At 38.0% G+C, this 26,331-nt stretch overlaps 6 protein-coding genes across 8 annotated transcripts; 2 read left to right on the top strand and 4 right to left on the bottom strand.

Annotated features, from left to right (window-relative positions):
* Window positions 1-574: 574 nt before the first annotated feature.
* Window positions 575-5,543, bottom strand: LOC103320982 (U-box domain-containing protein 43-like). The gene is made up of 5 exons (XM_008222727.3): window positions 4,849-5,543; window positions 3,971-4,768; window positions 3,276-3,582; window positions 2,594-3,058; window positions 575-1,848 (listed from the first exon to the last, which is right to left on the bottom strand). The coding sequence occupies exons 1-5, from the start codon at window positions 5,302-5,304 to the stop codon at window positions 743-745; spliced, it is 3,132 nt and encodes a 1,043-aa protein (XP_008220949.2). The 5' UTR covers window positions 5,305-5,543; the 3' UTR covers window positions 575-742.
* Window positions 5,544-7,834: 2,291 nt separating this feature from the next.
* Window positions 7,835-9,469, top strand: LOC103321146 (selT-like protein). The gene is made up of 4 exons (XM_008222923.3): window positions 7,835-8,090; window positions 8,173-8,243; window positions 8,592-8,910; window positions 9,074-9,469. Exons 1-4 carry the CDS (start codon window positions 7,908-7,910, stop codon window positions 9,194-9,196), a joined length of 696 nt encoding a protein of 231 aa, XP_008221145.2. The 5' UTR covers window positions 7,835-7,907; the 3' UTR covers window positions 9,197-9,469.
* Window positions 9,470-9,824: 355 nt separating this feature from the next.
* On the bottom strand, window positions 9,825-13,741 carry NDA1 (alternative NAD(P)H dehydrogenase 1). Its single transcript, XM_016791321.2, is given in 9 exon segments — window positions 9,825-10,445; window positions 10,527-10,706; window positions 10,957-11,071; window positions 11,422-11,585; window positions 11,955-11,987; window positions 11,989-12,021; window positions 12,252-12,412; window positions 12,517-12,730; window positions 13,168-13,741. Coding segments are annotated over 9 exon segments (1,506 nt in total). The 5' UTR covers window positions 13,621-13,741; the 3' UTR covers window positions 9,825-10,292.
* A 303-nt stretch (window positions 13,742-14,044) lies between these two features.
* Window positions 14,045-15,348, bottom strand: LOC103321439 (protein PSY3-like). The gene is made up of 2 exons (XM_008223243.2): window positions 15,193-15,348; window positions 14,045-14,439 (listed from the first exon to the last, which is right to left on the bottom strand). The coding sequence occupies exons 1-2, from the start codon at window positions 15,278-15,280 to the stop codon at window positions 14,282-14,284; spliced, it is 246 nt and encodes an 81-aa protein (XP_008221465.1). The 5' UTR covers window positions 15,281-15,348; the 3' UTR covers window positions 14,045-14,281.
* Window positions 15,349-17,343: 1,995 nt separating this feature from the next.
* LOC103321161 (PHF5-like protein) lies at window positions 17,344-19,038 on the bottom strand. 3 transcript variants are annotated; one of them, XM_008222941.3, is made up of 3 exons: window positions 18,891-19,023; window positions 18,105-18,254; window positions 17,344-17,944 (listed from the first exon to the last, which is right to left on the bottom strand). In XM_008222941.3, the coding sequence occupies exon 3, from the start codon at window positions 17,921-17,923 to the stop codon at window positions 17,591-17,593; it is 333 nt and encodes a 110-aa protein (XP_008221163.1). In that variant the 5' UTR covers window positions 17,924-17,944; window positions 18,105-18,254; window positions 18,891-19,023; the 3' UTR covers window positions 17,344-17,590. The 3 variants fall into 3 exon arrangements, with proteins under 3 accessions (XP_008221163.1, XP_088900033.1, XP_016650245.1); XM_089043907.1 differs by having other exon boundaries at window positions 18,170-18,254; XM_016794759.2 differs by lacking the exon at window positions 18,105-18,254 and having other exon boundaries at window positions 18,891-19,038.
* A 1,272-nt stretch (window positions 19,039-20,310) lies between these two features.
* LOC103321168 (2-oxoglutarate (2OG) and Fe(II)-dependent oxygenase superfamily protein) lies at window positions 20,311-22,136 on the top strand. Its single transcript, XM_008222954.2, has 3 exons — window positions 20,311-20,842; window positions 21,220-21,541; window positions 21,767-22,136. Exons 1-3 carry the CDS (start codon window positions 20,391-20,393, stop codon window positions 21,995-21,997), a joined length of 1,005 nt encoding a protein of 334 aa, XP_008221176.2. The 5' UTR covers window positions 20,311-20,390; the 3' UTR covers window positions 21,998-22,136.
* Window positions 22,137-26,331: the final 4,195 nt, after the last annotated feature.

Raw genomic sequence — 26,331 nt, 5'->3', positions numbered from 1 at the left:
GGTATTTTCTAGCAATTGGTGTCTTCCCACCCAAACTTGTAGAATAGGTGGGACCCAGGCCTGCTACCTAGACAATTAACAAATTTTTTGACAATGAAGTTAACGTCGAAACTATATTGTAACAAATTAAAAAGATTAGGGTACATATGTGTTAAAATTAAGAGTGCGAGAACAAACATACATGCCTTAGGGTGAGACTTCATGATACTAAATTGAAATTAACCTTTAAGAAAGAGTAGAGAAAGAAAATCTGATGTCAACACGTGAACATTCGTTTATGTTTTTCTTAAAATGGAATTCTGGTGATCTTTTTGGGAAATGAAAGAATATTCGATGGAATTTATGTATTTGTTTCAAACTTTATTCGATTATTCTTTTCTTAGTGGGGAGCTATATTGAATGGAAAATACTGACTTTTCAGCAGAGGCGGCAACAAGCTTTTGGCTTTTTTTCCTTTTTGGTTGCTTTGCTGTCGAGACTTTTCTTGTAAAGTTCCCAAAATGCAGCAAGACTTTACTTTTATGTTATTTTAATGCAGATGAAAATCAAGCTTGAGTTTAACTGAAGATGAAAATCAGGCAGCTCGCAATTCTCAACACCCTATTGATTTCTTACAAGTTACAAGTTACAACAATGAATGCAAAACTGAGAGACTGAGAGCACAACTATACAGTAAATTTACAAATTGAGACGCACAGAAACTCACTAAAAATTACAACAAAAATTCCATGTCTGTCATTGGCTACCTCTGCGCCCTAGTTTGATACGAGGACCTTCCGCTAACCGCCGATAACTGTTTCAGACTAGTGAGAGCATCTTGAGCATGTCTCTTTGTGTTGGCATTGCCATGCTTAAGGGCTTCCACCAATGCCCAAACCAGAGGCTGATTTAGAGAATGTCTATGGTTGTCGACTCTCAATATTCTCTCTATGATCCAGGTTGTTCTCTCTTGAAGTTCCCCCGGACGAACTTCTATGAAAAGAGAAATCACGGCTTCGTTCACGCCCAATTGTTCAAGCTCGTTCACTGCTCTTTTGAAGCTGCTGGAGTTATCTATTACAAGAGTGGACAGTGCCTCCACTGCAGCAATCTGAACACTCGTGTTGCTGTCTGTAAGCAGATCAACGAGGGGTTTGATGGAGTTGCTCTTTAGCAAGCACAGCTGACTGTCTTCTTCACATGGAGCATTGTGTATTGGGCACGTCGAAGGTTCTTCAGAAGAGCGTCTACACTTGAAGACCAGATAAGAACACATTCCATGGGGAGGTGGTCGTTCTGATTCCACAGCAGCTAGTGACCTTCCATACTCGGACAAGATTTTCAATCCAAGGGCAGCTAGTTGTTTCACTCTTGGGTTTGATGGATAACCAAGATGTTCTCGGAAGACAGTGATAAGGCTTTGCTCTTTGAATGTAACAAGAGTTTGGGGCTCAAGGTTCCTTGTAATGTGAAGTAAAAGACCAAGAAGACCTTCCAACATGCTTGATGCAGGCCGTGAAATCCTCCCATTGGAAGTTTGGCGCTGGTTTTTTAGAGTAGTAATCGTCCATTTTAGAAAACCAACTCCAAGGAGTGTTTTCACTTCATCTTCGGAGAGTGAAAGGTTCGCAAGTATGCATGCAGCATCGGATCTCTCACTATCGGTTGAAAGGTGGTCTAAGAGTTTGTCTCTGCACAGGGGAAGCCTGGTAGAAAGCCTTAGCTCATTAGCTATATCTTGACCATATCTTTCTGAGAGGAGTCTTGTAAGCTTAAAAGCATGAATTCTGTGTTCAACTTCTGGGTGTTCAAGGAATGGTAAAATGGTTTTAATCCCTTCCCCAGATTTTATATGACAGGCTACCGACTCTGCCAATAGAAATAATAAAACACGGGTCTAATGTTAGAACATGGTAATTGTCTGCGTTTCAGTTTTATGAGAGATACTCTTATGCATACAATTCACAACCATAAAATGTAGCAACAAAATAGAAACCGATTCTCAGCAGATAAATTCACCTACAGTGGTTTACATTTTCCTAGAATTTGGATTTTATGATATTATCAGCAGCAAGCCCACACAGGTATATATCATCAAGAGTAGAGCACAACAATTATACAATTAGATTTTGGATATAGAACTTAAGATCCAGAGGAAACAATGTAAAGGAGAAGAGAAACAAAGGTAACCACTGTCATGTTGAAGTTAAAAATTAGATCCTTCACTTGAGCCCTGTTCCTGCTGTTGCAGCATAGAGGTTTAGGTTGTTTTTTCAAATTATTCTGAGAAGCCAATTATGGAGATCATCTTCTTTGTTTCTTTTAAATGTCATTTATGGAAAGCCAATTTTCCAGTAATATGTTGGATTTGGCCTTTTTTGGGAAACATATAACCCAGTCATTATAATAGGATTTCGTTTAACTGCATCAACGTCGTTTTTTCCTGATTCCATTTTCAAACAAATAAAATTTAGGAAAATATAAAAGCACCAACTTACATAGCAGTGAACACAAATTAAATGCAGAGATTGATATAACAAGATATATATAGGAAGGTATGATTCCATAACTAATGAAAGAATATTATTTCATGCATAAACTAAATGAAACAAACCTGATGCCTGTGGGGACGAAGCAATTCCATAGATGATATGGAGAATAGATATTTGGCATTGAGGGGATGCTAGAGGTAAAAACCTCAAAAGACTATATATAAATGATTCTGACTGCATAGGATGCCCTTCTTTGTCAGCAGATGCCAATTCCCAGTGCCCTGGATTTGATACTATATTAGCCATTGTTGATGCAGCCAATTCTTTCAGTTCGGGCGAAGTATCCTGGTTTTTGAAAAGGACATCTGTAAGAGCGGGAAGTACAGCAGAATCTACAAGGATGGTTGCATTGTCATCGAGACCTGACAAGTTGTACAGTGCTTGCAAGCTTGCTGCTCTTCCTTCTGGCTTAGATAGCATCTGAATTAGTATTTTCGCACCGTGCCTAGCTATTTGTTCCTTGCTGCTATTTGTCAAGGTCATATTTCCCACCATAAATGCCATTTCAATTTTGACATCGTCAGAACCTGTTGACAAAAAGACTTTAGATTACATAATAACATGTGAATGTAAATCACACCATACACTGTGCAGTCTATAGGCTAAAAAAAGGATGGATCTCTCCAGCTCTCCTGTTCTGATTCCATTTTTGTACAATAAACTTGCAAAATTGATTTTTTATATGTAATCCACGACAATGTAATGATTTTCAGGAGGACATGTAAAAGCTAAAAGAAGGCATACCTTCACAAAGTCGAGTAAGCAAGGGTTCAAACCTCCCCGCCGCAGCTAAATACTGAACATTATCCTCCACCTTTTCCATCTGCTTCAATACCTTGTCGGCTAGATTGGATAAACCAGGATGCTCTAGGTTTCCTGCCATGCTTGAGAGAAGAACCAGCGCACCTTTTTCTGTTGCAATTTTAATGCAACAAGCTTTGTCACTAGAGAACTCAAGTAACAATTTCACAGCATACTCTTTCTCTTTCTCTGAGCTCCCGATAAGACTATGTATGGCCAATCTAGTGATACCCTCTTGAAGCATGATGTTCTAGTAATGTTTAACACATTCTATCAGAAACTTGTCAAAATGTATGACACACCACAAGATCCTACTAGATACAAAAATCAAATGCAAAAAGCTATATACAATGACGAGAAACTGTGATTAGGCATAGTGGAGCAAAAACTTCAGCATGAAAGAGTATACCATGATTTAAAGAAAAGCATCTCAAGTATTAAAATCACCACAAAAATTTGTTCTTTTGGTTCCTTCTACCTTCCCCTTCTCAGCCCACTAATTATTATTCACTTAGAAACAATCTTAAGCTACTTTCTTGTGCACATATCGATGACTATAATCAATAAGAACTGGTTTGGGTCTTGAAATTCATACAAGCGCCAAAAAACTCGAGAAAGTGAAGAAATAAAAAACCCACCTTGCTTTCTTCATCCTTGGCCATGCTAAGCAAAGCCACGAGAGCTTTGCTTCTCAAATGTGTCCCAATACTCTTGGAACTGTTTCTGAGCATCTTAACAATGAGCACAAGAACCCCAGCATTCCTAACTTTATACCTACAACTGGGGTATTCCTCTGAGATATTATACACATTATCCAACACTCCCTCCAAACAATCCACCACAGGAGGCTCTTTGCTAAGATGTTGAACTGAAATCTTCACCAGAATCTCAACATTCCTGTTGACCCACTCCTCAATAGCCCCAGCAAGTCCAATGTTCGGCTTCATCTCCAGTGACCCGAGAACTTCACCTGTGACCGGGCAAGTCGGATCTCGACCGTCCTCCAGACACCGCTCGAACCAGTAGTTAATGGCGGTCCGCTCGTAAGTTTGCGACGATTGGAGCACCACTGGGTACCTCATCACCTCCTTCGTCAACGGACACATAAAATTCTTAAACGGCGAAATGTGAACGTCGTCGTCTTCGAACTCTATCCCAGCTTTCCAAGCCGATATATTGGGCCGTATGGCCCAGTTATCTACAATCCTCTCCAACGACACCAGAATCCGTCGTTCCGACACCGAATTGGACCCGGCGACGTCGTTTTTGAGAAGCCTGATCTGTTTGGATAGCTCGTCGTGATTCTCAGGGTCGATGCCGAGCGCTCGAGCCAAGTCCATGATTATCGCGCTCTCCACTGCTTTGCTCGTCTTCGATTGAGTCGTTCGTCCTTCTTTCTGTAGTGTATGATGAACTCTTTCTTCCCTCTCCGTAACCTAGAAAATCAAAATCCCCAATTTCAAAATAAAATTCAGAATAATTGAATCAAACTCAAAGACGAATTGACTTCACTTACTTTGAAGTGAGCTTGCTTCATATCTCTGGAGAGATCGGCGATCTTCTTCCGAAGATCGGGGAGGTTCAGGTCCTGAATGGCGAGGTCGAGGAGGGCAAGCCATCCGGATATGGCGACCGTACGGTCGGCGAGGGAATCGCAGAGGGAGAGGCAGTTGATGAGGACGGAGATCTTCCCCTTGGTTCTGTAAAACGACAACGTTTCGAGCGCGGCGGCGAGGTCGGCGGCAATTCCTTTGAGGGCGGTGTGCACGGAGGGAGGGAGGGCGTCGAGCGATGACGTGGCGCGGGTGAGGTGAGTGAGTGACAGCTGGAGGCGGTTAGCGAAGCCGGAGAAGCGACGAGGAAGGTCAAAGGGAGATTGGTGGTAGTGAGGGGCGCAGAGGTCGGCGAGCGAGGTGTGGATTGAGTCTACCGCCGATGAGACGGAGGAGGAATACGACGACGATGACGTCATTGCATTGCCGCGTTCGCAGTTTTGGTTGGGGAAATAGGAGCCAAAGTCAAACTCTGAGTGTTGAATTTAATGGAGACTCACACTCTTCGCTGTCTTCAAGCTCAAGCTTCAGGTTCCAATCCGACGGTTTTTTATGTTTAATTTTCTTCTGTTTTACATTTTGAGCCACCATTCGCAGAATTTTAGTTGACGTTTCAACGACCAAGAAGAGAGAACGAGGCGCCAAAAACCGAAAAGGTGAGGATTGGGAAGTAACAGTTGTATTTACTTTTTGTTTTTTATTTTTTATTTTTGGTCTGAACCACGAGGTGGTCTTGGATGAACTATGGATACACCTTTAAGTCTTAACCACAACTCGGTGAGTCGGCCGTAAGGGTAAAGTCTTGGCTAAAGTGGTGACTCCATATGAGGCGGATCGAACCCCTGACATTCTCTTAAGGAATGAGAGTGTCGAACCACTCACACCAACCACCTTGGTTTATTTATTTTTGTTTTTCAATACGAGGAATGCTAGTAACCTTTTTTCTAACCTTCTTTTTTAGATCTTCTCCCTTTTTTGCTTGAGATGTGTCATTCTTCTTACAATTAAAACAATGTTATTAATGTATTATACAAGCTAACTTTTGTTTTCCAAGTTTACCCTTATTAAATGTATTCAATTTATCCAAAAAAAATTTCACAACTTTCTTACCATCTTATTAAGTTTTTTTTTAACGACAATTTTTTTTATTTAAGAAAATGTTTGCTTTTAAAAAAAGAGAAAATGTCCTCTCTCTTTTTTTACGTCAAGTTTAGACTTTTTTTATTTTTAAATTTCCTCTTTTTTTAAAAAGCAAACATTTTCTTTGAAAAAAATAATTGACTTTAAAAGAAATTTAATAAGATGGTAAGAAAGTTGTGAAATTTTTTGGGGTAAATTGACATTTAATAAGTGTGAACTTGGAAAGCAAAAGTTAGTTTGTATAATATATTAATGACATTGTTTTAAGTGTAAGGAGAATGACACATGTCAAGCAAAAAATTGAGAATGTCCAAAGGAAAAGGTTAGAGAGAAGGTTGCTAGCATTCCCATTTCAATATTGGTATATTAAGTTGGTTACCACATCTATCAAAATCAGTGATAATAACATAGTACGGCGGCGAGTCTAGCCGAGGAAAACATGGGTTTATTGTGCGAATGAGTGGTCTTAAGTTCAAATTCTTATAGCACTTTAATAGTGTATGTAGAAAAATCATCTTTTTGCCCTAAGACTTCACTGTTTGGATTTATATATGTCGAATTTTGTAAATGACATAAATTGCAAATTTTTATAGCTCATGTAAATTGTAATGACAAAAATTAAATATTTCAAAAAATCAATTTCTAACTCATAACTCACATTTCTGTCCCAAAAAAAAACTGATAACATACATAGAAGGTATTCCACGAAGTAGAAAATAATATATTATTTGATGAACTACATAAGTCAACTTATTAAAAAAAAAAAAAACAAACAAAGCATGTTATTGGTCTAAAAAATAAGAGGATATTAGCAAACCAAATCACTCCCCACATGAAATAAACATCACCAACATACTTTTTTTTTTCTCAATTGGGAGTGCCTTCAACATTTGATTTGATGTAGAGGACGTATAACTCAAGAAGAACTCTTTTCATAATTTTTTATGCGCTTCATTTAATAAATTTAGAGCTTAAGTTACCAAACAAGGGAATTGTCAATTTCTCGTCTTAAATTCCCGACTTTTAACTAAATTCCGAGTTATTTTTCCTCATCCAAACAGAATGTTGTAATTTAGACTATTGTTTGTATCATAAAAAACGTGTAACAAGGAAATAACCACATAATATTACAAATCAATAATAACATCCATACATATTATAACACAAAAATTACTCAACAATATTATCTATATAAGAAATTGGTCAATGTTCTAATTATATTCTCTCTTCATTTTATTGAAGAAGATTCTAATTCCAAGCATTGTTTTTTTATTGAATAACAAAAAGGGCTAAGAATTCTTAAATTGTTGTTAAAAATATTTGAATTGTACTTGATTCTTGTAGCTCAAATGATTAAGAACAGTTATCATTTAATTTGAATTCCTTCCTTCGCTTTACCCTTCCTCTAACATCGCTTTTATATATTAAAAAATTAGTTTGCTTAATGTTAATGCAAACCCGTGCATGGTATATAGGGGATAATTACACTGCATCTCATCTTCCATTGACCATATCCACATTGTTAGTTACATTTCTTTAGTTTTTGGTATAATTGTAAATGTGTTTTGACTAATCAAAGCAAATTTCATTTTCTTGAAATGTCAACCCAAGTGGCTAGAGAAAATTGGGTGCCTAGAGATAATTTGTGGGTACCGATGAATGACTATCGTTAATTTACCCCATATTTCCATGCGTGGATTAGTTCTGGGCCAGAAGCCCAACATTATTGGGCTCCCCAGAATGGTCTGAGCCCAAATTATCCCAACCAACCAGTCGAGTCAAACTAAAAGACTACAACAGAAGAATAACCATTTTCGTCTCCAACACACACGCGCACACACACTCTCTCTCTCCGTCGTTCCGTGCTCTGTAAACTCTAGCAATGGATCGCGCACAGATTCTTCTGCTAGGGTTACCGCTCTTCCTCTTCTGCACCGACCTCCTAAACCTCTTCGCTCCATCTCCACCTCCGCCCCATAAGCCTCCCCACCATCACCATCACCATCACCACCTTCAACACCAACCATCACCAGTTGCCAAAGAAACCCTAGACTTCCCCTCACAGGTACTTCAAACTAATTTTCTGTTTTCCAAAATTGATACCCTCTTTTCGTTCATGCTCTGATTTGATTTGTATTGAATTTCAGAAACCAAGCGCTGTTGGACTCGGAGCCGGCAGCACAGTCAAGATTAGTTTCTGCACCTCTTGCTCTTACAAGTACTTGTCTTACTTCTTTTCTGCCTTTCTCGCATTGGGTCTTTCATTTTATGTCAAATTATTATATTCACCTGCTTCATAGAATTTGGCATGTATATATTGTGTTTATGATGTGAGATGATAAAAGATCAATTTGAACAGCTATTAGAAATTGGAATGTTATTCTGATCCTGGGGTTTGTCATCCAACCCATTAAATGCTCTTGATTTATCTGTTAGCTTCCCAATTTGTGTTCCAAAAGAGATATGTTATGTGCTACTTGGTTTGCCATTCACATGTTAGATTGAATCATGGGAAGAAAAAAAAATTGAGCTATGTTTACTTATGAGTAGAGTTTGGTTTTGGTAGGGGGAATGCAGTAACAATAACGAAGATGTTGGAGTCTTCTTTTCCTGGAATTCATGTCGTTCTTTCGAATCACCCCCCACCCCTTCCAAAGCGTGTGCTCAGCAAGTTGGTTCCCGTTGCTCAAGTTGGAGTTTTTGGGATAGTAATGGCGGGCGAGCACATTTTTCCAATGTTGGGGATTATGACACCCCCTCCTTGGTATTACTCTCTGCGTGCAAATAGATTTGGGACCATCGCATCCACTTGGCTTCTTGGCAATGCATTACAGTCCTTCCTGCAAGGCACTGGTGCTTTTGAAGTTTTCCTCAACGATGAATTGGTGGGTGAATCGTTTGTTTTGCCATATGTGTGCTTTGAACTAGAATTTCGTTGCTATTCAGTTATTTTGTTTGGTGAATACATTGTGTTGGCCTTTTCAATAATGCTTTTCTTTGAATGGTGCATATGATTGACTGTAGCTTCTGTGCTCTTGTATATTTCAGGTTTTCTCTAAGCTGAAGGAGGGAAGATTCCCAGGTGAGATTGAACTAAGGGATGACATTGCCGCGAAGTTGGGTAGTTCAAGAGTCACAGATGGCCTTGGAGCTGCAGCTTTATGGTCCTAGTCTTTCAGTTGGCTTCGGAAAGTCTGAATCCTTGCAGTTGGAGTTGTAATCTTGCATAAGTTCAAGACTTCAAGCTAGTTGCGTAGTAGGTTCAAGGCTTCAAGCTGGGTGGTGCCATGACTTGTTACCTGTCATACAAAGTACAAACCTCAATAGAATGTTTTGCAGATAGGTTGTGCCTATGATAATCCTATTCTGCATATTAACCGAGACAGGCTGAAACTTGTTAGGCAATTTCGTTTGATGGAATATAATTCCCGTATTTACTCAAAATTGGGATTGTACACTGGTTTTAATTTTCCATTTTGCATGTATTTATTTTACCACAGACCCAAAACTCCAATATGAACAAGAACAAGCTCTAGTTTTGTTCTTGAAATTGGAACTGCTCGGTTTGGAACTTGTGAGTGTATTTGCAATTTGCTTGGGTTTGTGTATTTTAACGAAATTTTGAACCTTCTTGTATGTTTGGATTAAAAAGAAGAAGAAGAAGAAGAAGAAGAATTTGAACATAACTTGGTCAGGAATGTAACATGATATACGTTTCTTTAAAACTTCTGATAAGAAATAACGTCCAACGTTAGAAATCAAGATTTAATGGAACATGGTGGTCGCATTGCCAAGAGAATTGCAAGGTGAACAATTCACTCAAGTGATGAGTGAATATGATTCATTGATTTGTAAGAGCTCAAGTCACAATATAAAATGGCCACAATATGTCATGTAAACCACTTATTCAATCACTAAAATGCACGTAAAGAATTTGGTCCTAGACATGACCATAGTCAAAGTAAAATGTAGGTCACCAAGTAATACCCCGAAACTCTAGTTCACATAATGACATGGCAATCATATCATTTTCCACATCATGTATTGTAGTTTATTCTTTTTTTCTTTTTTTTTCTTTTTTTCCCCCTCATGGAAGTGGTTCAACCGCCACTCCTGCCATCAATCACCCATTGAATCCAACCTACTCCATCACAGCACTCGCAGCCACATGATCAGTGCCACTGCAGTTCGGTCATTGCCACAGTGCCACCAGAATCACCTAGTAGCATTGTCCATCCTACTAAGTATCTTGCTTTCCGTGTCGAATCTAGATTCTGGTTATATCACGCCCGAACACAAAAGTTGTAGCCCAGTTAATCGCCACATAGAATCTGTTCCTCCAGCTCAAGACTCGTGTTAAATATGCCGAGCGCCATATAAACCAACTGGTGAATCCAGCCAGAGCTAAGCCTTTTCCTTCCTGAAAATAGATATGCTACACAGGTCAGCTATCTTAACTTAAAGCTCACGAGAGTTGGCTTAGAAGTGGCTTGAAATTCACCTTGCTCTGTCTGAGGTCGACGAGAGCCTTGTATCTCCCAAGAGTTGCCATGCTTCCTAAATGCTTGTACACGAATGGATCCTCATATTTATATTCTTTTGCACCGTTGGCACGTCCTCCACCAGCTTTACCAATTTTGTTCAACAAATTCGCCAGATACTTTCCTTGCCTCTCTGCAACCTTCAAATATTTGAAATAGATATGCATAAAGGTCTAGTACCACACCAGTAACACTATATCACCAGTATTCACCCCTTAACAATAGACTGAAAAATCTGAAATCACTTTTTAAGGGAAAAGAACTAAATTCAACTTACTACCATGATTCAAAGCCTATGGACTTTCACACGCATGGGGATCTACAGGTCTACAACTACTCTCTTTACTACATTAGCAGTTAGCACAAGTTATTCTTCAAACAATTCCTAACCTGGGCCAAGGCTGGAAGGGTTGGTTTTCCAGTACTTTCAACAAAACCGCTACAATCACCAATTGAATACACATCCTGGACGGAAGGAACCCGCAGCCACTCGTCAACGCCAACCCTGCAATCAGAGAAACTCTAATATGATATGCCATTTCAAACGCATGCTTAACAACTTGGGTAGTGAAAAGAGGGAGCAAGTGGAAACATGTACCAAAAGCATATTGAAACCTTATGATCGACAAAGCAAAAGGCCATTGATGGCAAACAAATATATCAAATGGAAATTTTTTAAACAAGGGATAGAAGAAGTTAAATGTTAAAAGTTCAACAGAAGGTACCAAAGTTTATGAAAATTTGTAAGGTTTTAAGATGAAAATCAGAAGAATCACCACAGGTTAGATTCGTGAGAAACTTCTGTAGTTGAGAAGAGGAAGAAATCCATTTTGATAAAAGCAAATAAGGTATTACCTTCCACCAGGAGCTTTTGCAAGTGGCAAGGAGTTCACCAAAGATGATGGACCAACACCAGTAGACCATACCAGCAGCCCATAAGGAACCTCGGTGCCATCATTAAGAATTATCTTCTGAGCTTTGACATCCTTGACGATCCCACGAACAAGACGAACTCCTGACTGAGAGAAACAATCAAATGAACCATGAACATTCCAGAGATTCAATGGGAAATTAACTTTAGCAGTCATTCCAATACCATGGATTAGCATTTAAAGTTGCCATTACATAAGATCAATGCTTAAAAATTAGGGCTCATCCCCCAAAAAACTGAAATCTTTGGTCCACCTGTTGTAGGGAGAAGATACCAACACAAACAGTAGAAACTGGGCTTCTGGGCTTCAATTTTGCTCTCACTAATTACTAGAAAGACATTTTTACACATCTAAAGGCAGACCATACATTCCAGTACGAGAATAGGCAGGCACTATGAAAAACTAGTACAAGCGTAATAACAGCCAATAGGTTCTTTTATGAATAAAATCTCTTACCTTTGTCAGCTGTTTTGTAGCATAGTGCCGCAAAGCGATCATCAAATGATGATAATATCTCATTTGCCTGTGAAGACAAGAACACTACTCAATTTCCATACTTTCTTTCAAAAAGATTTGGTAAGGCTGAAATGGTAATCTACTTTCCTGTTACAATAAACAGTTGACAGCTCCTCTTAAAAATAAAAAAAAACAATTGACGGCTTTTAAGTTTTTGCATGGACTGCATTATATCTAATTATTTTGTAAAAGTATTTAACAAGGTTGAATCCCATAGCGAAGATTTAATGGACAAACCTCAATCAAGGTAACATGAATATAATTTTTCACATGGGAATATCTTTGTCGAACATCTCTCTGAATGAAGTCACTAAGTTCACCACTAAACTCAACTCCCGTGGGACCACCTCCTACCACAACACAGTGTAGGAGTCTGCTTTTCTCTTCCTCAGAAACACCTGTCCCCAGCCAAAAATCCATGAGTGAAATATACAAAGAGAGCTCACATCAAATTATTGTTAGTCTCAAGTAATTAAATTTAAAATCTAACTGCAGTACATACCAGGAACATCCGACAGCATCAAGTTTAGGAGCAGCTTCCTGCGGATTTCCTGGGCATGGTAGACTTCACGAAGAAAAATTGCATGTTCTTCTACACCCTGTATTCCAAAAGTGGTTGGCTTTGCTCCCAATGCAATTACCAACTTGTCGTATGAAATTTCAAATTTCCATGGCTTCAAGGGTTCTGCTCCATCAGTCACAGTCTCGCATTGCACCTTCATTTCCCAAAACCAAAATTTCTTGCATTGTAAAATCCAAATAATCTCCAAGATTTTGAATATTTTATCCACCAATAATAGGCTAGTCTTGTAACTCTATATGCATCACAGTGTAGCACTTTCCCACTAACATACATTCTTCGAGTCTTCACCTAGACATAATCTTCGAATCAAATAATTTGTTAAAACTTAAAACTAAGACACTTTCAGCTGAAAAATCATACTTCCCCAAAGATTTACAATACATAAACTAAATAATTCATATTTTCCATTCCGGAAAAGCAAAACTTTAATTAAATAACAATTACCCATGTCATGCTTTACTCAAAAGATTCAAACTTTACCCAAAAAGTCACTAAATCTAGAGATACCCAATTCACTATTCACAAATATTTTCCATGAAAACCTAAAACCCCAAAAAGCACAAGACGTACCAAATGCTTATCAGGATCAAGGCCAACACAATTAGAAAGAAAGAAATACGACCCGGGTTCGCGAGATATTGCGGGTTGGATCCTCCCGATTGGCTCCGCGACGGACCTAAACTCCAGAGTCCCAACGCAGGTGGACGCCAACAGAGGCGTGAAGACCATATGGTTCCTAGGCGACACGCAAACGACGTCGTATATATCGGTGTCCAAGCCTTTCATGAGCCGGCACCCGGCCCAACCCGTGCCCAAAACCACCACCCGCGGCTTCTCGCCGGGCTTCGTGGGGCCCAGACCTGAGTACTGTGTCGGCGGCTGAGGAGCCGGAGTCTCATGGATCGGAGCCGGCTCCGAGCTGAAGCGCGAGAGCAGAGTGTAAGAAAATGGGTCTGAAATTCTGGGTTTGGTCGCTGATCTGGCGGTGGCTGAGACTTGGATGAGGCTTCTGAACCAAGCCATAGTGTACTGGCGGATTACGGCGTCGTTTAGTGAAATGAGTATTGGGAGCAAGAGAGTGATCTGCAGCACATATATGTGAAGCTTGAAGAAGGAGAAGAAGCTTCCAACAATATCGGGTGTCGTTTTCTGCTGCTGTGCTAAATTTGTGGCAGAGTGTTTACAGCTTGTACACGTGGTAGTTTCCACGTGTTACACCTGTCGACACGAAGCATTTGTTTGGGCAAAACGTTTCGGATGGCTTAATTCTATTGGTCCCGTTTTCTAGTGTTTTCTTCGTAAATTTAGAGAAACACTTAACCAGGTTGAATTATAATAGGGTTCTTGTTTCTTTTTTTCCTTTTTCTTCTTACAAATAAAAGTGGAATTTGCACTTTACAATATTAACAATTCCATATCCCTAGCTAGCTTTATAAGGAAACATGAATTTGGAATGCATATCAGCTTTTTCAATTTCAGAATATGACTTATTACACAACTTGAAATCCGCACGATTAAATTTTTGAGTCATCTTCAAGTGAACCCGCCATGCCGTATTAATTTCATACATACAATACAATGCAAAAACAAGAGCCATGTAAGGACAAATTTTGGTTAAGCCAATTGAAAGAAAACGAAAACATGTTTATATATTATAGAGCAATATGTGCCTCTTCAACCATAGCTAGCCCTTTCGGCCACCGCGGCCCCCAGCCTTGGCTCTAGAGAAGGAGGAAGAGGAGGAGGAGGAGGGATCATGCCCACGATTAGCAGTTGGGTCACTGTAGTCGTCTGTCCTCACCATCAAAGATCTACCCTCCATGGCCGCTACCACCTCATCATCTATTAACAGTGTAACCAAACACACCAGCAAACACACAAAACAAAGAAAAACAACTAATTATTCGGCTTCATTGCATAATATTTAGTCCATGAAATCATCCCACACATATATATATTGTGAAAATGTGAATTTAATCGATAGTTTAAATTCACAGTCTAACAACATAACTCTTACGTTGACATACAATCTGACAACATATATAACTATATTATACTGAGTCTCAATTAGTCTGTGACACTAGTGTCCTAATTAAGCACCACTGGCAAATATAGAATGCATATAAAAGAGACAAACAAATATGGATGCATGAGATGCGAGACCGTGAAGCCAAAAACCAAGCTGGTGTTGCACGAACTTCAAAACCCTCCTCCCCCCATTTTCCCAATTGATTCCAGACTCAAACAACGGGTACCTGACGGTGCTCAGTGAAAAAAATTAAAAAGATTAATCTTGATCATGATTTAATTAATATTAAGATATTATTATATATCATAATGAGACAAATATATGCAGCACTTGAGATTTAATTTCCAACAAAATGATTCTCCTCCTCTACATCTCTAGTTTTCACAGAACTCCTCTATATATGCTTGGGTTTGAATAAAATTAAATGGTTTTGGAAATCATGGTTTTCTTCCCCAACCCATGTCCACAAACCTCAGTTGCTCATCTTATACATTTAGTTTTGAGGATATATATATATATATATATATATATAAAGGTATAGAGAAGAAATCAACATGCATGCATACCTGAAAATGGAATGTTGTTCCGGGCAGAGGAGATTAAAGCAAAGGCAAGCAAGAGACACAAGCACAGCCGACTGCCTCCAAATCCCATCTCTCTCTCTCTCTCTCTCTCTCTCTCTCTCTCTCTCTCTCTCTGATCCAGAAGCAGAAGGATATATAAGGGAGACCAATATCATTGCTGTATTATACGTCAACAATATATATATATATGGCTTTGGTTGAAGACATAAGACGTGGCACAAAGTGATTGCACGTTTTTTAGTAAAAGAAATATTCTAAATTAGATGAGAGATGTTTCTCACACACAATCAAAATGTTATGGAGGTTCGAACCTATCAATGCATTTTTTCACTAAACTAGACCCATTTAGCAAAGTGATTGCATATTTGTATAATATTATTATTATTATAGGACTGTTAGGATAGGAGTTGACGAAGTATATAAATCATGGTTGTCACGTTCACACATGAATGAGCAAAGGCAAGACCATCTCGTGATTGTGTGTGAATGCATCTGAAGATATATATGTCCATCGATTTTTAGAGGTCAACGGGGTTGCTGTCCTGAATGATCGCTTCTTTTACCAGAAAAGGAAAAGCCAGCAACTTGTTTTCAAAAGTGGCTTTTTTTCAGTCCACGTCTGGCGATGAAGTGCTACAATGTCACCCAAATACAAAGACAAATATTCGCTTGCCTAAAATATTGATGACATAACACTAGGGTTAGGAATGGGCATGATTCGATTCCCCTAAACCATCAACCAAATTGTAGCCGCATTTCTGATTCAGTCCAAACTGATTGATTAGCTCGGTTTGGTTTGGTTTGTGGTTTGGTACTAAACAAAACCGGTGTTGGTGAAGTAATGAGAATTCTATAGTGAGAGCCTTATATATGTCTCTTAAATGAGACCTCTATCTCTTACTGTTAGATCAAATTGATCAGCTCTTTGATCAAATCAGTTAGTTTAATCTAACGGTTAAGAAATAGGACCTTATATAAGGGTCATATATAAGGGTCTCACTATAAAAATAAGTCGATGAAGTAATTATCAATTGGGCCTTAGGGTTAGTTGGGTATAAGTTAGGCCCAAATGATTTGGATATAAATTGGGCCTACAAAATTATTTGGATATTTTTTTTTAAAGTAAAATTAATACCACCAATTCAATTAGGTTTGGACTAAAGTTTTGTTTTGTGTGTGCTTTTTTTAAGGACATTTTCTACTGAGAGGGGCATAACATATTAAACTTACAAACACTATACGGATGCTAGAATTCAAACTCCAGAAAAGGTCATGGGGGAGCAAATTGCTCAAAACCACTACACTAGTGAGTCATTTGCTTGTAATGCTTAAACCCATAAATAGAATCAAAACTTCTTTTTTTCTTGGTGTCAACACAAATTTTCTGATTATTTCGGTTCAATCCTTATGTTCATTGATTCAAATGCCCACCCATATAAAACAGACGAAGAGTTAGCTTCCATTATGCGTTTGAACTTGCAATGAAGATTTGCATGGAAAGGGAATATGAACCTAGAGAAGTCTATGCAAGAGCTGAAAAGCTTCGTCCACTGAGCCTTACCAAGCTACCTGCGAGCAGGGAAGCTTCATCCATTTAAGAAATTAACTTTGCTAAGCATATGGGCTTGATGTAAATAGGTGAAGCATCTATAGCTACAACCTACAATTGGTTTTACATGCATATGCATTACGCTTGCTTGTTGGTTAGTCGACACAATGCTTTTAATGGTGAGATCATCCTAATTGTCACCATTTCCTTTTCTCTTTTGTTTCTTGAGTGACTTGACAGGAATTGGACCTCTTCAAGTGACATACGCTTTCCATTTTGACCTTCGCCCATCAAAGTTAAAACACTTGATTCATATATATATATATATATGAATCTGTAGCCATGTATTTCACAAAAAGTTATATCTTTACTTAGCTTAATAATGTTCAGCTTGTGGTTTTGATTGATTCCATGATCACTCATCGTTTTGAAGTCGGCAACCAAAAACAAGCATACAAAATTGATGGTGACAATTCTCCATTATGACTTCTCTGCCTATTCTTACGCTACTTCATACTATTTTGTGATATGTTTACTCGAAGTAGAAAAAGTTATAAATCGGAAGTCAGGAATAAGAGAGAAAATAAGTAAATATAACCTCCTTAATTCTTCTAATTCCTCACTTTGTAGATATTGTGTTACAAATCCTAACATGAAACACACGTCCTTTGTTTCATGAGGACTAGTCAAATACAGCAAGGGGGTCTCTAAACACGTGTTCCTGTTTGCATAAACATGATCCAAGATTTAGTTGTGCCACAATCTACCCAAGTACATATATTACTACATTCTACATATACAAAATCAAAGTACATGTGATGATGCTTATGATCATCTTTTCTTAAATCCGTACTTCTTTCTTTCATAAAAGAGGTCAGTTTTGGCACTGCCTAAATTTACTATCTTTGGACATCCATCCCTATCCTTCTCTTGTTGTGTACACTCTTTGCAATAGTAGGCATCTGAAATTCCAACTCCTCCACAGATAACGCACCGGCCTTGAAAAGATCCGTAGTTGCATTCATCACAAACCCTCACAAGTGTGCAAGGACGAACGTAGGAATCACAGATGACGCACTTGCCATCACACTTCTCGCACAGCCGCCCAATGGCGATCCCGGGTTGCTTCCGGCACATAATCAGATCAGGGTGATGCTTGGCCATCCCTCACTATTTTGTATTGACCTGCATAGACATACCCATGTTGGATGGTCTTATTTGCATTTGAATATGGAAGTTTTTCTATAAATGAATGAATTTAAAGAAGCTAGACTACAAAACACAGGCAGGACCAACATCTAGAACAACCGAAAAGCCAACATAGAGAAACGAACAAGCACACAACCTGCCACTCAAATAGGGAACAAAGTCACGCCTAAGCATAGGAACAAACAATAGAACAAAACAGACCCCATCAGAAGCAGATACAAAACCAAAGTCACATGGGCAGACGCCATTCTCGTAGAATGACCAAGTTCAGAGGAGAGCAAGTGATCTGCAGCGAACATGAATGCAATCAAATGGTGGCCTCAATAGACTTGAACACATCAAATGGAGGAAAGGGACCAAATTTTTTATTCAAATTTGGAATTGATATGAGACAAAGCTCAAACATTAAAGCACTAATTAAAAATCAAATACATGACGATTAATATATTCTCTGTCACACAGTCTAATACAAATAACATGTCGGTAACTACGTGTTGACATAATGTAAATTCGAACACCCATTTAACATGTTGCGTTGTTAGACCGTCAATATTTTCTCCGAAAGATACCCAACAAAGGATTTCTTCAATCAAGAAAACATTGCCCAATACATGACCACAAATACAGAGAACTTTGTGCAGACAGAGCACGTTAAGTTTACATGAGCCATCAAATAATGCAACAATCACAAAGCATGATAAGAACATCAATCAAATTCAAATAGCAAAAACAATTTCTTTTCAATTGCCAACACCTAAGCCACAAATTTTGGAGAAAAAAACAAAAACCCAAATACCAAAAACAATTTCTTTTCAATACTAACCACAACAAATTTTAAAATATATACATATATATAAAGAAATTCTAAACCAAACTCACAAAACGAAGATAACATAAATAAAGTCTCTGGCAGAGGGCTAACCTGCACCGCAGACAGTAGGCTTAGTTGTCCTCAACTTCTCCGATGTGCTAACTGGCGCCGGTGTTAAACAAACTCAGTACAAGCTCTGCTAATCCATGTTTTATACGAGAGAAGAGAGATGCTTTGGTATTTCAGAACAATCCAGATTTTCGAGTCGGTGCGGCAAGCCGGGCCCACCATAAATTCGGTTTTAAATTTGGGCCTCCATGGATACTTGCTCCAAAGGCTAAATTGGGTTTTGTCTTGCCCTTTGGGCCCTTTTGTTTTTTTTGACCTTTTGCTTTTTTTGGACCTTTGTGTTTTGTCCTATTCATAAAGGGAACAAATAATCCGAAAGTCATATTAAGACTTCTTTTATAAATAAAAAAAATATTAGTGTGATGACACAGGACAAAATTTATTGTCTCAAAAAGAGCAGCTTTCAATAACTTTTTAAGATCGACCGGGGTCCAGCGAAAGTGCCAAAGATCTCAGGAGGACATTTAAATGGATGCAAGAAAATTGTCTATAAAGGTACTATTTCTCCGCTAGTTTTTCTTTTGTAAATGACCCGTTAGTGTGTTGATTTGTAGTCATTATTCATTTAAATAAGGTTTTAGGTTTGAATCTTAGCATTCGTGTAGTATATGTGAGTTTAGTATACTATTGTTCCTTTCAATAGAACAAATTCTTAAAAAACATTATAAAGGGGTACTAATGGATCTAACAAAATATTCAATGCTTTTATAATTATTAAATTGTCAATAACCCATTCGAGATGTGGGAAGGTAATGAAATAAAAGTCATAGTGTTTGTTGATTAACCGAGTAATTAGCTAGACAAAATCAACCACGTAACGAAATAAAAGTCATTGCATGAATATAGTAAATTTGAATACGCATTTGATTGCCTTCTTGATCCGTTGGAAGGTCATACAAGTAAGTATAAAATGTTGCTTGTTGATTGAGTTAAGATTTATTGTAAGATCGATGACCCCACAAATAATTGAAGACTCATACCAACAAATCATCTAAAAACTTATTGTAAGACTCATAACAATGAATAACCGTCAAATGTTCATATGCGCTCGTATAATATTTACCCATGATATGCTATATACAATTCACTTATGTATTTGATGTTTTATACGTGAATAAATACTCTTAATCGCTTACGCTAGTTGTGATGTAAATATGAACCAGTAAAAATTGCACATGTGCGATATCTGAGACAAACCTATGATACGACTGATTTAAGGGCTACCTTTCCTATACATCATAGGTCCTTTTTTTTTAGATTGCGGGGGTCAGAGAGATAGTTATTAGAGACAAGTCACAGGAGGGACCATAGGACAGGTGTCACCAGCAAAACACGTAAAAACAACATCCTGGTCCCACTCCAAGAATAAACAAATGTCTTGGTCTCACTAAAAAATAGTTACTGTCACCTTCACGAACCTTGGCTGCTCCTCATTGCTATAAGCAGCCTGGCCGAGAAGATGACTTCCATCTCTACAAAAAAATGGCTTCCGAATCTTACCCTCCTCCATTTCGTTCACTCAACAATTCGACCCAGATCGTAGATTCGGATGAAAAAGCCTACCCGGTTCATGATTTGGAGGATCCGATACCCCTGTTGGATCTCCAGAGCCTGAAACTTGGCAAGCAGCTTGGTGAGGCCTGTGAGCAATGGGGCATTTTTCGTTTGGTAAACCATGGGGTTCCTCCAACCCTTTTGAGCCAACTTCGAGACCATGCGGAAACGTTTTTTTCTCTGCCTTTTGAATCCAAACAGAGCCTAATCACCAGCCCTCTGTCCTACTTCTGGGGCACCCCTGCCCTTACTCCATCTGGGGCAGCCTTACACAGAAAGGGTAGTACTCTGGAGAATATCAATTTGGTTGAAGGGTTCAACGTGCCCATAGCTCAACTCAATCAATTTCAAGCTGATAATCACATAGTTGCTTCTTTCAGGTACCCTTTTTTTTGGGTTTTTAATATTATTTTTTTTGGGAAAAACTGGACCCAATTCAAATTTTGTTTCAATTGATTGATTGCTGGGTGTTTTTACCCTAAAAAACAAAACAAGTCTCGTTTTTTCATCTAGCTTTCATCTAAACATTGTCGGGCTCTTTACAGGTAAAAAGTCTTTCTTTCTTTAACTGCAAATTGTAGCATGAAACATGCAAATATTGACTTATTAAAAGTGAATAAAATTTATGCACACAAATCACACTGTGATTTGTCTATAACGCGAAATGGTGTTTGCGCGTAAATAGGCTATTATTTTTTTTTCCTTTTATACATGAACTTATTTAACAAGCGCTTATAACTTTTTTGTGCCTCACAAGCCTTGTGCTAGAAGAATATGGAAAGCACCTAGCTAGAATTGCCACAACTATATTTGAAGCTATGTTAAAGAACCTTGGTTTGGATCCAATAGAATCGAAGTCCAATTTATCACATTCTACTGGCTCTGTACGTGTCTACCGTTACCCACGTTGCTCCAACTCTAACTCTGCATGGGGTTTGGACGTCCACACTGACAGCTCTGTGGTCTCGATCTTGAACCAAGATGACGTCGGTGGACTTGAAGTTCTCAAAGACAAAGACTGGTTTACTGTTAAGCCAATTCCCAACACTCTAATTATCAACCTTGGAGATATGATGCAGGTCCTCTAAGAAATAATTTAGAGTTCTTATATGTTTTGTTATGGGGAGAGTCATCCACGCACATGCAAGTGACTTTCAATCGTTGATGTCTTGTGGAGAGAACGTAATAGATACAATACATCAACGATTAGAAGTCACTCACCTGCGAGTGGGTGGATGGTTGTCCTAAGCTTTTTTTCCTTATTTGTTTGATGATATATTTTTCTTAAATGGTTCAAATTTTAGGCAATAAGCGATGACAAATACAAGAGTGTGACACACAGAGTGAAGGTGAACAAAAACAAAGAGCGAATTTCAATCTGCTACTTTGTGTTCCCGGGTGAAGGCAGTGTGATTCGGAGCTCAAAGTACAAGCCTTTTACTTACAGTGATTTTCAAGAGCAAGTGCAGCAAGACATAAAAACTGTTGGGTATAAGGTTGGGCTTGAGAAGTTCAAGATTAGTGAAGCTGTTTAAGTGATGATGCTAACGGGCTCAATAATATGTCTGTGGGCTATGCACAAAAACAAAATGTTCGTGTGCCCTACGAACACCACTTTTTTCCCCTTTTGTTTTTTACTTTTGATATAATCTAAAATGTTTTTTTTTTCATCAACGAGCACTTTGTTTAGTGGTGCTTATCTTTCCAATGTTGAAATAGTTTATCAGTTTGAATTCAATTTTTAGAAAGAAAAAAAAACAGTTATTTTCTTGTTAATTTCTTTGCCAGTATAATACGGACCATGATAATTTACGGCAAAAATAACTCAATGTTCAGTATATGAACTAATGTTTGAAAGATAACAAGCATTTCATGGAAGGGAATTTTATTCTTATTCTTACAAAGCAAATAACATTTACTATCTTGCAGAAGGTGAGCATTCAATCCACATCGAAAATATAAGTCATGCATTATGGTTTTGAATTTATAGTTATACACCGATTATCAATTAGTTTTAAGTTAGACATTCAGATTATAAACACGGTACCACAATAGCCTATTTACGTGTTAGACTAAACAATCACACATACTTTCACGCGATCGAATATACGTTGTCATTCACATATTTTATTTTCTCGATGTCTATATTAATTCTGGCTCTTTCTGTTTGTCTCTTCTTGACGAAAATTTTGGTCCAGAATCTTTCTGAATTTGATGCCTATATAAAGATAGTTGTCATTACTTCACTTTCAAGAATAAGACATGTCAGAGAGCCAAAAAAAAAACGCATAGAAACCAAAGAGAGCTCAGAAACTTAAAAACACTCTTCAAAATTTCGAAAATTCAAATTGAAGCCAACAGGCCTAAATCATACAAAAGATTCATAACAAGATCTGCCTTTTGTACAGTCCACAGGATCAAACTTTCTTTTCTTTCTTTTTTTTATTTTTATTTTTTTAAAAAGCAATAATTTTCATATTCTTGTGCATCAATAGAAACATCATTTTATAACATTTTTACTTATCTCGGATGGGTATTGAAATTATACCGATTCTTGATTTCGCATCAGTTTATAAACACATGGATATTAGAAAAGTGTCATTCTCCTTACATTTAAAACAAAGTCTAAATTTCACAACATTTTCTCTTTTCTCTTTGCTAGCATTTCTCTAACATCATTAAGCAAATTAAAGGTACGCCTGCAGCCTTGGTCGAATCACATATGTTAGCCTGCATAGCATTCCATCTGGAGATTGTGTGACTGCTTGAACAGCTTGGAGCTTTAGATAGTTTTAAGTCCAGTGTGAATACTTTATGGTTCTGATAATTAATTTCAATTTATTGTGGATGGGAATTGACATGTGTGATGTGATAGGATCATCATCAGCTTAACCTGGGTGATTGGGCCATACATATTGCAGTCTCTGAAGTTAGGTGCGTTTTGGTGCAATGAAACAGCTTCCTAATAATGGAGAAAACTTTAGTGTCACTAGGAAACGGGTAGTGTTTTTGCAGGTATAAGAGCAAGTCCAGCAGCACAGCCCAGCCCGAGGGAAGGGGGAAAAAAACAAAAATCCGTTTCCAGCCATGCAGCCCAGGCCCGGGTGTGGGACCCACCAACCCGGGCTGGCCGAAGGCAACTCTCGCCCCAGGTCCAAAACTTCGGTGGAGGTGGCGTCGCGACGTCGGTGGCGTCGTCGCGCGTTATTCAATTTTTACCGTTGGCGCGTGCAATGCGCGCCAGATAAAATTTGAACGCGTCTTGACGTCGCGCGACGTCAGCCACAACGGGTGGAAGCCACGTGGCAGTCCCCCTGCGCTCCGATTTGATTCCAAATTTTAATCCAACGGCTGGCGATTTTTGGACAATAAAATTATGAAAAAAAAAAATTTTTTTTAAAAAAATACTAAAAAATCCTAAAAAATTCTGATTTTTTTTCCTATAAATACCTATAAATACCCTTCACTTTCAACACCAATTCTCATACATTTTATTCTACTTCTACAATTACTCAACATATTTTTCACTCTTCACTCAACATTTTCTTCATCTCTCAACATTCACCTTTCACCTTGTAATTTTAGTTATTATTTTTATGGCTTCTTCTATTGAAACCGGAGGGGCGTGGAGCACCATGGAAGATGTTTCTTTGTGTGAGGTTTGGCTCCGAGTTTGTCATTGTCCCTTGTCAGGCAATGAGATGAAATTTTTCCATATGTGGAAAAAAATTCATGCCGATTTTTGCGAAAAAATTCCGGACTCCACTCGTACGGAAATGGCATTGTCGAGTAGGTGGAAACTTCTCAACAAAGAGATGGCAAAATGGAGAGATGCCTTGGCAAAAGCGATGAATTTGTATAGAAGTGGGGAAAATCGTACTAACGAAGTAAGTATTTTGTAATTTTCGTAATCATTAAGTTTAATGTCCTTATATATATATGTTGTTAATATTTATTGCATTGTCAATATTTTGTTAATATTTCTTGCATTTCAAATATTTTGTTAATATTTCTTGCATTTTCAATATGTTGTTAATATTTATTGCATTTGAAATATTTTGTTAATATTTCTTGCATTTTCAATATGTTGTTAATATTTATTGCATTTCCAATTGTTTCTTCATATTTCTTGCACTTCCAATTTATTTGTAAGGTTAATTGCATTTCCATTATTTTTATTTTGTTACTTGCATATCCAATATATCTTAAATAGTTATTGCATTTCCATTTTTTTGTTAAATAGCTCATTCAAGCACAGATGTGGTTCGGTGCAACCGGGTGGCAAAAAAAAATTCACCCATCATGAATGTTGGGAGGTGGTGAAACACTGTAAACGCTTCAATATTATTCCAACGGGTCCCGACGTTGTGTTAAGCGAGACGCCTCTCCGTGATGCAACGACATCGGATTCACCTCTCGATTCCCCTATGGTGAAGACTCACCCATCCAAAAGGAACCGAGGCCCATTGGCGAAAGGGTGCGAAGGCAAAGAAAACGGGTAATTCAAGCAATCATAATTCAAAGTTTTTGGAGGAAATTGCAAGGCAAAGCGGCATAAGACTTGAATTGGAGCAAAAACGCCAAGAAATGGAGGTGGCAATTCAAGCCGAGTGTGCACGAGAAAAGGAGTATTTGCGCAAAAAAGATATGGAGAAGACGGATCGGGAAACTATGGCGATGGATACAAGCCATATGTCCCCTGATACAAAACAATATTGGAAGCTAGAACGAAGGGATGTTATGAGAAGAAGACTTTTCCAGGATGATGGGCCTAGCAACACGGATTGGTTAAATGATCAAAACCATTAAATTAGTTGGCATACATTTTATGTATTTTTAATTTTCTTGTTTTCTATTAAAGTTGGTGTACTTCATGTTTTTTATTTTAGTAGTAGTAATTCTTAATGACTTGTATTGGATTTCTTTATTTAATAAACAAAGCTTTTAATAAAAGACAATTTTATTCAACATATTCCATACATCAAACACAACATAATTCAAATCAAAACAAAAACTAGAAACAAGGCGACGGCCGACTTGTGAACCACGGCGGCGACCTTGGTTCTCTTCCTCTTCCATTGCCACTGCTATGAGAACTTGTTCATCAACTTGCCTCTGCAACTCATTCATTTCATCGGCTCTATGGTTTCTCTCCTTTCTTTCTCTCTCATGCCTCTCCAAGCATCTCCTATATTCTTCCATTGAGAATGAATGGAGTATGAATGCTAAACTCTAAGAAATGAAAATATTGAAAGATGTGGTGTGAGAGGTATGAGGTGAGCCTTTGGTTTTATAGAAAAATTTGGCAAGATAAAGATGCCACGTGGCTTGATTTCATTGGATGAAAATCTTATCTGAAATTTGAAATTCATCCGAAATTTGAACCAAATTTTATCTGAAATTTGAATTTTGAAATTCATCCGAAATTTGAACCCAAATGTATCTGAAATTTGATTTTTGAAATTCATCCGAAATTTGAATTTTGAAATTCATTCGAAATTTGAACCAAAAATTTATCTGAAATTTGAATTTTGAAATTCATCCGAAATTTGAACCAAAAAATCTTATCCCGAAATTTTATCTGATTATGAATAGTCTTGACACGTAGGAACCCGTAAATCTTATCCGAAAATATTATCCACATTAATTATTAAGGTAAATAAAATTGTGAATAAAACAAAAAAATGAATAGTAATTGCCCTTAGCTAGGGCAATGGGTGGAAACACAAAATTCTGATTTTGCAAGGGCAACCACTATTCACGTGAATAGTGGCTGCCCTAGCTCCCCCCTTGCCATGGCTAAGGGCAATATGGGTGGAGTTGCTCTAATGTCATCTGAAAATTAGCTTAATTTGAACACGACCGGTAA

This window comes from Prunus mume, linkage group LG1, assembly GCF_029339155.1.
Source record: "Prunus mume cultivar Tortuosa linkage group LG1, ASM2933915v1, whole genome shotgun sequence".
Lineage (NCBI taxonomy): Eukaryota > Viridiplantae > Streptophyta > Magnoliopsida > Rosales > Rosaceae > Prunus > Prunus mume.
Note: the sequence above shows the minus strand (reverse complement) of the source record. Positions and strands in the feature narration are given on the sequence as shown.